Raw genomic sequence first — 13,676 nt, 5'->3', positions numbered from 1 at the left:
AGATGCAGTGTGCTTGTTTCATCCCGTCAGGAGCTGAGCCTAGGGCATTCCCCCCTGCCCAGATGCAGTGTGCTTGTTTCATCCCGTCTCTCTGGCCTCAACTCAAGGCCTTGCTGGTGCAGTGCAGGCCAAGGCTGAGGCCGAGGCCCTGGCACAGAAGGCTCTGGTGAAGGGACATACGGGGCAGTTCCAGGCCTTCAGGGAGTCCGTAGGGTTATGGCCTCCTGGAGTAAGCAACCTGTGGCCTGAGCAGCACTAAGCCAGGACCAAAGATGGATGATTCTAGCTCAGTTACAATTCAGTAAAGTCTTTGCTGTGCTGGTTCAATAGTTCCAGTCAGTCCCACCTCCTCCAGAGGCCTCCGTGTCCTCTCCCTCAGACTCCACACACTTTCCTCATGTGCTCTGTCCTCCTCACCTCAGTGCTGCCCTATCTGCTGCATAATTGTTAGCCCCTTTCTAAGATTTCTTTGATTTCTTCTCTGCCCCCATGGGGCTGGCTGAAGTGCATGAAAACTACAGAAGGTTGGGATTTAGCAAATCAGTGTAGTCTCTGCAGTTCAAGGTTAGGAGAAGGGCCTGGGGTGGAAAGCCGAGAAGGTTGGAGGGCTTGGGCTAGGAAAAAACCTACTCAAAGCTGCCATGAGAAAAGTGGGGTCAGGGAAGCAGGGGAGTAGCACTTACCAATTTGATAGCTACGTATTCATTTGTATAGAGATTCTTTCCTGCAGAAAGAAAGAAAGGGACTGTAAAGACATTGTTGGCAAGACCAACACAAGCCAAGACTCCAGAACAAGCCCTCTGGACTGGGTTCTAAGTCCAGAACGTGGTTCAGGTGCAGATCAAAGCCACTGTACAGGCCCGGCACACCCTCTCCCCAGCCACCAGCCTCTTCTGCCACTGCCTGGGCAATTTTTCTGATGAAGAGCCTGAAGAATGGTCTTCACTAGCTCTCTCTTGCCTCCAGAGTCAGGCTGACTTCTCCTTGGCACCACCATTCACTTTGAAAGTGCTTTCCTCACCACAATCCTCTGAGGTAACAGGGACAAAGATTAAGAGACATACCTATGTACAGTTACAAAGCTATGGAGCAGTGCAGCAGGGATCTGACCTCAGGTCTGGTGCCCTGTCTGCCACAGATGGTCAGGCAAGGCCCACTGTAAGCTGACCCTGCCCCACCTTCCAAATTTAACTCCATCTGGTCCCTGTGTCTTTGTCCACGTGCCTCCTCTCCTCTTCTGCAGGCTGAATTCTGTGAAAGCACAACCCAAATGCCTCCTTTTCAAAGACACGGTCCTTGAGAGACTGGCCACCTCCCTGCCCCTTCCCCCAGCTGCTGCTGCCTTCACAAAGTCCTCTGTCTGCACCTACCATGGAAAAGCATCTGTCTGTTAGAGCTGCCTCATCCCTCTTCTACCTACACAAGCAAAGGGGTCATGGATAACCCTGCATATGCAGTTTGACGTCTGCTGAATTAATACTGAATTTCAGAAAGCTCAGAGGCACATGCACAGACTGGGGAAGGGAGAAGGGAAGTGAAGCAGCACAAGTGAAGGTTATCTATGAGAGGGTAACCTGAGAGCACCAAGTGGCCAAGCCCTCGTCAGTGTCAGAGAACACTCTCTAACACGGGCAGAAGAGCCCTGAAGGCCCTCCACAGGCTCACAGGATTTAGACATCACCTAGTCCATTTGGGCAACATGCTGGTTCCTCGAAGACATGGCCTGGCTTTCTTTTTTTTGGGGGGGGGTTGTCTTTGTACCCCAGTATCCAGCACAGAGCCTTACACATAAGAAATTGTTCACTCTGAGGTACCACATCTCACCAGTTAGATTGGCTAAGATGACAAAACAGGAAAATGACAAATGCTGGAGAGGATGTGGGCAAACTGGAACACTAATGCATTGTTGGTGGAGCTGTGAACTGATCCAGCCTTTCTGGAAAGCAATCTGGAACTATGCCCAAAGGGCTATAATTACTTTCATACCCTTTGATCCAGCAATACCACTCCTAGGGTTATATCCCAAAGAGATCATAGAAATGGGAGAAAGACCCACATGTACAAAAATGTTTATAGCAGCTCTTTTTGTTGTGGCAAAGAATTGGAAATTAAGGGGGTGTCCATCAATTGGGGAATGGCTGAACAAGTTGTGGTATATGCATGTTATGGAATATTATTGTGCTATAAGAAACGGGGAGCAGGCGGTCTTCATATTTACCTGGAGAGGCTTAAAAGAACTGATGCTGAGTGAGAAGAGTAGAACCAGGAGGAATTTGTACACAATTACAGACACAACGTATGTGTGATGACCAACTTTGATAGACTGGACTCTTCTCAACAATGCAGGGATATAAGTCAATCCCAAAAGACGCACGATGGAGAGAAAAACATGCATCCAGAGAAAGAACTAGAAAGAACTAAATTTATATCCAGGTGGAAGCAAAATACCGGATCTTTTTCGTTCTCTTATTTGATTTTATGTCCTCTTTACCATTTTTCATTCCAGCTGGTACAATCCATCCTTATAACCTGACCATTGTATAATGTGAAAGTATTTACAGATCCTATACTTGATTATAAGACGCCATGGGGGGGGGGGGGGAAGGGGGGGGACAAAATGTGAAATTCAAGGAATTGTGGAATTGAATCCTGTAAACTAAAAGGAAACAAACAAATTAATAAATTAAAAATTGAATTAAAAAAAAAAGAAATTCTCTGTTCAAATGAACTCCTCCTTCCTCATTGTACAAAGGAGGAAACAAGCTCTGAGACAGAATAAGACTTGTCCCATTTAATAAGCTGCAGAGCTCGAATCTGAACCCAAATGTTCTGGTTTCAAACTGTGTCCTCTCCCTGTGCCATGCTGGGCTCTCACTGTAGTTCAAGGGACAAGACGGAGCAGGTGGCCAAGCTGAGAGGGCCTTCATCCTCGCTGCTGCTAGAGCCCTTCTAGCATGAAACATGAAATCACCCACCATGGGACACCCCCTGCCCTGCCCTGCAGAGATAAGACACTCCTTTGGTCCTGGAACTACCCCCCCCCCCTTTCCTGGGAACATTTTCCAGAGTTCTACTTCTTACCTCAACCCAAGGCATCCCCCAGGGAGAAAGCCCCTGGGCACATAAATAGGAGAGAGGATGTTGAAGGCCAAACCTCTCACATCTAGGCACTAAAAGAATGACAAGAAACCTCCCTTCTCAGGGCTCAGTTCTTTTTTTTTCTAATCCATAAAATGGGAATAATACCACCTACTTTAAAACACCTTCCCTAAGCTATTATAGGAAAGTGTTTTGTGAATGGTTAAGTGAGAGAGAAATGTAACCTGTTTCCATGATTATTCTTCTCTACCCCAATTGCCACCAAGCAATCCTTTGCAGATCATCTGGGGATGGCTGGGGAATGCAAACACTCCAGGGAGAAGAAACTATAGAACTGGTCCAAACTTAATCCCCAAATGGAACTGGCTTCCTCCCCTCCAAAAGTGTATCTCTTTGTGTTTTTTTTTATTTAGTATTTTACTTTTCCCGGGTTACATGTAAAAACAATTTTTAACATTCCTTTTTAAAACTTTAAGTTCCAAATTCTTTCTGTTCCTTTGATATATGTTATATATGTGTAGTAGTGCAAAACACATCCATAACACTCATGCTGTGAAAGAAAATGGACCAAAAAAAAAACCCTCAAGAAAAATAAAGTAAAAAAAAAAAGTATGTTTGTATTCAGACCCCATTAGTTCTTTCTCTGGGGATGGATAGTATTTTTCACCATTAAGTCCTTTGGACCTCTCTTGGATTGTTGAGAATCGCTAAGTCATTCATGGCTGATCATCTTACAGTACTAATGTTACTTTGTACACAGTACCCGTCACCTTGCATCAGGCCATACAAGTCCAAAAGTACATTCATTTCTATCTCCACTCAAAACCACCCTTCCCTTTGCACAGCTTCTCCTCTGACAAGCCTTGTCCCTGGACCAGACCACTGCTCATGCTGATCCTCCCCGCTCTCTTCCCCCCTTCCCTTGGAAGGACCAGCCCAGGTGCCTCCTTCTCCATGAAGTTTCTGCTGAATCCCCAAACGAAAGGGTTTTCTTCATCCTTCAGTTTTCCCAAACTGTTGCCTGGCTCCCGTCCTTGTCACGTTCCACCTTGTAATCCTTACTTATGTCCATATCCTATCCCATCCGTTCAGCTATAAACTCTCATGGCATGGCATTGCATTCCAAGGCTTTTCATCTTCACCTCACAACAAGTACAGGGCTTTCTGTACAGCAAAGACATTTTTGCTGAATTGATTAAGTGGGGCTACTCTGAATATTAATACCAATTACATGCAGCACTAAGGGTTGGTTCAAGCAAGAATTGGAGGAAAAGTGGGGTTTATATTTAGACTGATATTGTATTTGTGCTGATAAGGGATGGACAGAGACCTAAGAGCCCTGCCCAAGGACCAGCCCAGAGAGACCACTGGAAAAAGTGAGCCAATCAACACTAGGCTAACCGGCTCAAGGTAAAGAAAGGGCAATGGGCCAGAGACACCATCACTGACGGTCTGGCCACAGAGGCTCAGGAGCTCTGCAGAGAGCCCAGGGCTGAGGAGCCGGACATCTGCATCACAGACAGACAGAGCTCCCAAACACCTCTCACTCCTCCAGCAGAGAGCTCTTGGAACCACAGAAGGCAAAGATGTGGGGGAGCAGGGTAGGGAGAAGTGAGAGGAAACAGGCAGCTCCTGACGGCGGAGAACAGCATAAAAATGCAGCTCCCCACCAGAAAAACACAGCCCCAAAATGAGGCTCATTCAAGTAATAACAGGCTTGATCAGAGCAAAGAAAATGGATATAAATTTATGGAACTTATCAGTTAGCATATGTAAAATGGAAACTATGGTATCTGCATCGCAAAGCTGCCTAAACTCTGAGAAAAGCACATTGTTCATCCTCAAAGCTACAGAAATGGGGTCAGTATTTTGGGTACTACGTTTTAAGGACAGAGCCAACTTGGAGGGTCACCAGGATGGGCAATGGGCTGACAGAAGGGGCTGGGGACATAAGAGTCGGAAGAACTAAACACTGGGGGGAGAGGGGAGGAAAGGAGGGGCATGTGATCAGGTCAAGTCAACAAACCTTTCTACGGTGTCTGCTGTGGCTAAGGCACTGCCCAGGTACAAGGGATCCAGAAAAGAGGTTCCATACCACTCAAAAGCTACAGCAAGCACACAATGAAACACAATCCGAGGGTGCTCCAGTGTCTGAAGGCCTGTCACATCCAAGTGCAATTAACCTTGTTCTGGACCCACAGGGCAGAGTCTGGAACAATGGAGACTTTTAGTCTGATGTAAGAAAAAACTTCCTAAAAACAGTGAGTTCCCCAATCTTGGGAGTCTTCCACTGGAGGTTAGAGAGAGACTTGTTAGGGATTCATGCCTAGTTAGGGAGAGGGTTGCATTTCATGTTGTGTGAGGGGGCTTCTAATCCAGATCTTTGATTCGTACTTCACTGATACTGCTGGGCAAAGGGGGATTCACTTGCACAGGGGAATGATAAAAGCTTCCATTCCTGGATCCCAGGGGCAATGACTGGTGTGGCAGCAGGCAGGCAGGGCTGATCAGTAATCTGAATTCAAAGAGGTGCCCAGTTTTAAGAGTCTTTACAATGAGGAATTCTCTACCCTACTCCCCCATTCACCCCTTGCCCATGTCACTCTGAGGAGGTAAACTGGATATACATAAACAAGTCCAAGGTGTGTGTTGGGGGGAGAGGAGGGCCCTGGTGGGTGGCCCCAAGGACTGCTCCTCTTAGTTGGGGAGGTCAATTATCAAGGTCAAAATCTCTTCTCGAGACCAATGGTCTAGGCCATGCGAGTAGCAACAAGTGCCACCTTTTATAAGGGGGTCCAATACGTGTCATCTGCCTTAAAGTAAGTTGTAGCAAGCAGTGTATCCAAGTAGGGAAATGAGGCACAGAGTGTAGACAAAAGTTCTTGACCAGCCTGGGGCCTGTGTCCCTAGCAGCAGTGTGCTATAGTCTATAGAGTGAGGTTTCTTGGAGATCCCTCAGTGCTTCTTAAACTGGGGGTCACAACCCCATATGTCTATGTCCATACTGAGTTATGACCCACAGTTTAAGAAGTGCTGGTCTAGGGAGCACCCTGGACTGGGAGGCAAGAAGAGACAGGTGTTCTGATGAAGTCTCAGGTCAGCTAACCAATTGGTTATGCAAGTGATTTCCCCTTTCTGGGCTTTACTGTCTCCATCTGTAAAAAGGGGAACCATTTTTTCCTTCTTTTTAAAATTTGCCTTACTTCTCTTTCTAGGCATGAACTCTTTGAAAAGCAGGAAGTATGACAGCATACTAATTTGTTTATTCTCTCAACCATCACATACTTGCTTCCATGTCTCAGAATGAAGGTCAGTTTGACTAGGGGACAGGGAAGAGGGGTGTGTGTGGCAGAGCTGGACAACACATGCCCCCTGCCCTTATGGGGCAAAGGAATTCTAGGTCTCAAGTCTATTATTTCCCACCTCCTTGGCGCTGCAAAGATTCCTGTCCTGGACTGTGTCCTTCTGTAATGGAAATGCAGATTTAAAGATCTTCCCTGCCCCTAGGCTAACGTGCACCTGGAGCCTGGGGTGGGAGGCTTGTTTTTCAGTAGATACTTCTTGATTGGCCAGTGGGTCAATAAGGTTGTTATATTCTCTGAGCCAGGAGAAGGCTATGTAAGCCCTGATGTGTAGCTTTGTTTTGGGACTCACTTTGAGAAGTGTTCTGTGATTTGATCTGAATTCTGGGAAGCCGTTGTTGAGAGTCCCCCGGCTTTGAAAAACCCAGAATGTGGAAACCCAGATGTTGACTGGGTATGGATGTAATGGTTGGACAGTTTGGAAATCTGTCTACGTGATGTTTCTGTCTTGATAATTATGCCTGTATACTTTGAGGTTCAGGGTGCTGACCTTTTCTCCTGAACAAGGTAAACGATATATGTCTGACTGATTAAAGTAAGCTTGTTAACCCATTTTGAGTTGCTTTCCTTTAACAAAGCAGATCCAAGAACCTGTGTGAGCAGGCACCCTGGGGACACTGGGGTGCTTGCTGCTACACCTTCCCTACCAAGGTGGGCTCAGCCCCAAAGCAAGTAGACTCTCTGTGTTACCAACCAGTTGGAGGTAGTGAAGATCACTGAAGGCTGGAGGAATGAAGGGAGGGGCAGGCTGAAACATTTCTTACACTTTCCCATTTCTGCACCTTGGCTTAGACTGCTTTGGTTTCTGCCTGGAATGCCCTACGTTGGCCTAGTGAGTCCCTCAAGGCCCTGCTCAAAACATATTTCTTCCTTAAAGCAGGCCTTCTCTGAGTGCCTCTCACCCCCACCTGCAGCCCACTGCAGCAGCACTCTGTCCCCTTTTCTACATTTACCCAATCTGAAACTGCAGTATATTTGGTCTTAGACTTGGGCATCCAGGCCTTCTCTCCCACTAGACTATTAAATTCTTGAAGACAGGTATCGTGGGTCATGCTTGCATCTCCCTGCCCCTCCACATTGCACTGAATGAGTCTTTGCTGGCCTGAGCACACTGGGGTAGGCAGAGAAGGGTGATAGGGGTACTGTTAAGGAATAAATGAGATCTGGGGACTGGAGCCAAGCTAAAAGGTCATACCTAGAGATATGCAATGGTTTGGAATCAAGAAGATGCTTTATAAACACAAGTGAGGCAGGTTGTGAAACTAAGGAGTTAAAACAAGTTCAAAATGAGGTCAAGACCCCAGAGCACGGAAGAGGAAGAAAACTAAGTTAAGGCACTAGAAAATGCAGATACTCCTGAGAAAGCAGGGGCAGCAAGGACACTTTGGCAATTTCTTTCTAATTTTATGCCTAGAGAAAAACCAGTCTCTAGAGCAGAATGTGTTAGAAACAACATTAGTATTAGTGTAAGAACATTGGGGTGCCAGCCCTGCTCATGGCTCTGATTCCGTGTGACTCTGGTCACATCATTTCCCCTCTCTGGGCCTCAGTTTCTTCCTCTACCAAATGAGTTGACTGAACATTACATGCCCTCTAGAGACCCTTTTCCAGATCTACAGCCTAGGACTCTGTCAGCCAGGAGGGAGCCTAGAATCTTGGGCCAGGGATGGCTTATGCTGGGGACCAAAGGGCTGATGGTCGGCACAGCTGGGTTCCTGAGAGACCTAGTGGACAGTTATAGGCCTGGGTGACAGGACACCTGTCTTTTACACTAATACACAGACATACACACCCCACATATACATATATGTATATCATCATGGGCAAGTGAAAATTCCTCAAAACTTCAGTTTCTTCACCTGTAAATGAAGACAGATATCTCACTACTTATCCCACAAGACTACTGTGAACAAAATGATTTACAAGCTTTAGAATGTCATATAAATATGAACTATTCTTATCTTAGGTTTATATGTTGGATTTTACCGTCTGGATATCGCTTATTTGGTCATTTTCCAAAGTTTGCTGCTGAGGAGTGGGATGAGAGTATATGGCTTTTAACTAAATAACTTCCACAATCCTGGAATCAAGGTGAATGTTTGCCTCTGCCCGTCTCCCTTAATAGCTCTTGGTAGCAGCTGGCTGTCCCTGTGCTGTGCAAACATCTTGGTGCACACCTTCTAAAGGGGTTTCCTCAGAAATATGTCCTATCCATGAGTCTTAAAGGAACTGCAGAATCCAAAAAAACAAGATTCTATGGATAAGGCTAAAGGTTTGGATTTCTGATAAGGAGAAAAGGGTGTACATGGGTAGGTCCAGGCTCAAAAAAAAAACAAAAACCAAACACAGACCATCTGATGAACCTTTCAGGAGCAGAGGCAATATCAATGACTAAAATAGTGGTCATGAAATTAATAAAATGAAGCTGCAAGTTGTAGCATGTATTACAATTGCTCTAAGTCCCAGAGAAACTCCCTCCTTTCATTTGAGAAGTGGGAGTCTATGGGTGTGGAATGTTGCATATACCACTAAAATATAGTTCATGGGTCTGTTCGTTTTGTTTGACTGTTTTCCTTTTCTTTATTACAAGGGATGACACATCAGGTGGGAGTGGAGAAAGGTGGAGCATATATCCAGAAATGATGTTTTCAAAACACGTACTAATAAGACAAGACAACAAAGAATAGGTGATGAGATGGAACCCCTAGTTTTCCCTGAAAATGGGGTTTTGCAGCATTAAGTCACTCACACTCTCCAAGCCCAAGCTTCCTGGTGAAAGAAAGCAAAGTATTTATCAAAAAACTGTCCAGGAACCAGCAAAGTAAAGCTTCAAGTTTGGGGAGTGAACTCTTGACCTCGGACCTCCTTTACCCTCACCCATTGTCTGGTCTCAGAAGGACCTCCTCTCCTTCTGGAATATGACGCAGATGTATGGTGTCCTAAGGGAAGGGATGTGGGCAGAAAGCCCATGGGGCTGCCCCCGCCTTTGTTCCTGAGGTCCTCTGCTCAGAGGGCAGTAAAAATCATGCCATCTGGCTGTGGGGGTGGTGCGGAATTTTCTAGGATATGAGGCCAGAAACCCTGCAGGACCAGCTGCCCCAGGGCCCCCAGGACAGCAAAATAATCAGTGTTATAACAGCTACTTTAATTTAAGCCTTTGTCTGTCCTCCTCACTGCCTTTGTGGCAGTGGCAACAAGCTTAGGAGAAGGTCCCTTGGAGTTCAGGGTGAATAAGGTTCTAGGGAGGTCTACTGGCATAGGAAAAGCAGGACTTAAGGTTGGTAGCATTCTGGACACAGAACATAAATGCACAGGCTTAATGTGTGTCCATCTGACACACCTTCCAGAAGTAAACAGGTCAAAAAGAAGGCCAGGGGTCTGAATAGCCATTCAAGCCAAGTACTACCAAGGAAAGGCTGGAGGGAAGGAGGGGGAGAGAATAAAGAGGTTATTTTCATAAAGAACAGAATCTTGGATTTGTAAGAGAACTTATATCTGAGCAGAAATCTGCTCTATAACATTCTAGACAAGAGGGCTATGAAGTCCTCCAGTGATCGGAAACTGATTTTCAAGGCCACTGAGGCACAGATGGAAGGAATGTTAAGGCATTCCCCTCATTTTACAAGTATAGAAAATGCATCCCAAGAAGGTGAAATAACTTGCAACAGTCACACAAGTAAGTGTCAGAAGTAGGACGTGTGGTTCTCTGCTGCTGGACAGCTCTTCCCTTTCGGGCACACTGTCAGCTGTCCTCTCTAACTTTCCTGTCAGGCCCAGGATTTGAAGACACTTAAGCCTGTTCTAAAGCTTCTCTTCAGGTGAAGCATCCCCACTTCCTGGGAATGATCGTTTGATGACAGTCACCTTCTCATCTTAGTCTGCTTGTCCTGGGCATATCCCAGTCTCTCAATTTCGTTCCTAAAATATGGCACCAGGGCTACATGATACCATCAAGAGAGTCTGAGCAACTCTCCACTTCCCTCATTCTAGATACACAGAGCACTACAACTGGAGCCTGAAGACCCAGATTCAAACCCTGACTGACTCATAGAGACAAATACCAGCCTTTCTGGCTGCCACATCCCACTGTGGATAAGTCTCACCTCCCACAGACCTGGTGTGGATCGTTCAAAGGATAACGGGATAGGGGAGGCAATGAGGTGGTGGGGCCCTGTGGCCCCAGAAGAGAAACTGATGGGAGTAGGTGAGAGGTCAGGCAGGGGAGATGGTTTCACTTGGCCATTAGCCAGAACAGGCTCCCATCTGTGGGAGTAACTTGACAACAGGTGGTGCTGGCCGCCCACTCCTGTGGTACAGCTTCTGTCTGGGGCTGGTCCTGAAGTAGGCAAGAGAATGCTCCCCTTTCTGAGACTTCTCAGCACACCTACCAATGCAAAGGACCAGGTGAGAATCAGGCAAGGGGAGGGCAGAGACACAGTCAAGTAAGAAGCAAATGTTGCTGTTTGGCAGCATGGAATCATGGGAAGAACACTGAATCTACAGCCTTAAGACCTGGATTAAAAACTTGACTGCACAGCCCTGAGCAAGACATTGAAGCCATCAGAATCTCAGTTTCCTTATCTGTAAAATGAAGGGGCTAGAGACTACAACTCTCAGACTTTTCTAAGCTCTAAATGCTGTGAGACTATTTCCCTGTAACTGCAGCTGAGATACACCAATTTATAACAAGGCATTCAGAGAAATGAGAATTCAGTGAGGGTCAAAGCAGACAAGGAAGGCTTCAAGGAAAGTGATGGGGCCTAGCTAGGGTTCCTGGCGAAGGCAAGGCAATGAATGAGTCTAGAGTCTGACATGAAATAAGGTGAAGTTATTAATGAAGGCCTTGAGAGCCAGTCTGAAGAGTTTGGGTTTGACATAACAGATGACCATAGGTTCTGATGCTGACAAGAGGTACAATCCAAACAGTCTTGAAAAGATGACATACTGGAAGACAGAGACTGGGGATGAGGAAGTACTTTCTAGAGAAAGTACTGAGTTCAGAGGGCCAAATTCTTACTCTCCACATTTCTGTGCCTCAGTTTCTCCACAGCCATAAAATGAAAATAGAGCTCCCCTCTCCAATACCTCTATTTCTGAACTGCTTTGAAAACCTTGTCTCAAAGAACTTAAAGCTGAGGGGTGGGTAGGTGGCACAGTGAATAGAGAGAGCATCGGCCCTGGAGTCAGGAGGACCTGAGTTCAAATCCGACCCCAGACACTTAACACTTACAAGTGTAAAGTTACCTTGGGCAAGTCACTTAACCCCAATTGCCCTGCCTTCCCCCTCAAAAAAAAAAAAAAAAACAAAAACTTAAAGCTGGAAGGGATTTTGGAGGTTTAAATTCAGTCCAGTCCTTTATTTTACAAGAGGGTCACATGGGTAGAGTGATCTTAGGTGTTTGGGATGAGCTTCCCACCCTTTCCTGAGGCCTCAGTAGTGCATCAGACTCGGGATGGAGCCATGGGAAAGAGGATTAAATGAGGACACCACCTTAACTAGTGTAACTGTCTGATCATCCCTCAACCCAGGAAACAAAGAGAGCTGGCTAGAGGTGGTTGGTGGCAATCTCTTCCCCCAGAGGTGAGAGAGAGATCCTTCCATCCTCCCAGCTCCTCCATGTTCCCCACCTCCCTTGGCCCCAGGGCCTCGAAGTCCATCACTGGTCACTAAAGTGTCTGGTCAAACGCTGCCCTCTCCTCTTATAGGATATGGCCTGGGGCGGGGGGCTGGATAGAATGTAATGATATTTATGATCCCAGTTCCTGGTGCCTCACAGTGAGAAAGTTTAATAAACTGGATGACAAAAGAGAAAAACTGGGCAAGAAGCTTACTGAAGGAATTGAGAGAAGCCTCTCCAGGGTCAACCCCATGACATTCACACAGTCAAAGAATCTCAGGGCTGGATGGGAAGGTCAGTGACTGCCTGCCTTTCTCTATCTCATCTGAACAAGAGACCAGTCAGCTAGTTTATTCTTGGGGACCTCCAATGAGGGGGAGCTCACCATCTTTCAACCTCATTCCACTCAGATTATTTGGAAGTTTTTCCTTACACAGAGTCAAAACCTGCTTTTCTGCAAATTCTGTTCACTGCTCCAAGCCCAGCCCAATCTTTCTTCTCTGTGACAACCGTTTGGACACCAAAGCCCATGTCCATGTCCTCCCTAAGTCTAAACCTCTCTGGTTCCTAAGCTGATCATGGTATCTAGCTCCCTGATGATCCCGCTTATTTCCTTCTATTCATTATCAATGTCAATTCTGCCCAGGGTCCCCTTCCTTCCAACACAACTGACATGTTTCTAGGGGAAGAGGGCATTCTGAAGGAGGGTATTCATTGATAGAAGTTCAAATAACTTTTAAGTTAGCTCACCCTGAACCTCCACCCTAGGACATGAACCCCAAACACATCCCTTGTGGGATCTAACCCCAGAGATATTTTGGAGACCAGAAGGGTATGAAAATAAATGTGCCCATTTTCTCAGACCCCCACCAACCAATTTCAGTCCACCAAGTGTTAAGGGGCCACCCTGTGCTGAAACAGATGAGATAAGAATGAAAACAGGTAAAGACAAGGGCTCCAGGACTCTTAGAGAAGATTCACTTAAGGAAGGAAGAAAACAGAGGCCTCACACCCTCCCTAGAGGTGGTCCATATGGGCAGCCAGGGCATGAGGAATAGTCAAGAAGTCAGTGGAGGGACCCCAGAGCTTAGGGACTCCTCAGAAAAGCTGAGAGTAAGTGGGGAGGTATGGAGGACTCATGAGGCTCAGTGAGCAAGACTCCTCCCTCTGCTGTCCGGAGGGGCTGGGGGGGAGGGGGATCCAGGAGGTGGCATCGAGCTAAAGAAAGCTCTGGCTTGGTCATCAGCCACCTACAATTTAGATGTTGCGCCCCCTGAGCTCCAAAGAGTTACTGGCCTCTGAGTGAGGGTCAGCACTAAGCAATAAGAATTCTTGGCCTCTGGGCAAGACTTCAGGATGAAAGCATTTGCTAAATTATTTGGGGGAACAAAAGGTACTGGTTTAAGTGTTACATTTTTTAAAAAAGAAAAACAGAGATATCCTACATTAAGATGATGCCCTCAACCAACAGGGCCCTTGCTCACCGTCTCCCTACCCCCAATTACTTAAGGCAAGTAAACCAAGTGAGAATTGACTCCCAGCTACCGGGGTGTAATGGAAATGCAAACTTAAAGATCTTCCCTGCCCCTAGGCTAGA

At 46.4% G+C, this 13,676-nt stretch overlaps 1 protein-coding gene across 1 annotated transcript in view; it reads right to left on the bottom strand.

The window, feature by feature from the left end:
• Positions 1–13,676, bottom strand: part of CSNK1G2 (casein kinase 1 gamma 2) — a 103,597-nt gene that overhangs the window by 10,603 nt on the left and 79,318 nt on the right. The window contains exon 3 of the mRNA XM_069072812.1: positions 684–724. Within this exon, the coding sequence (XP_068928913.1) occupies positions 684–724 (41 nt within the window). The remainder of the gene's footprint in view (positions 1–683; positions 725–13,676) is intronic.

This window comes from Petaurus breviceps, unplaced genomic scaffold (assembly GCF_028583685.1).
Source record: "Petaurus breviceps papuanus isolate PSGF00001 unplaced genomic scaffold, PetGlider_PUasm1.0 108, whole genome shotgun sequence".
NCBI classification, from domain to species: domain Eukaryota; kingdom Metazoa; phylum Chordata; class Mammalia; order Diprotodontia; family Petauridae; genus Petaurus; species Petaurus breviceps.
This window is presented reverse-complemented; position numbering and strand designations above follow the sequence as displayed.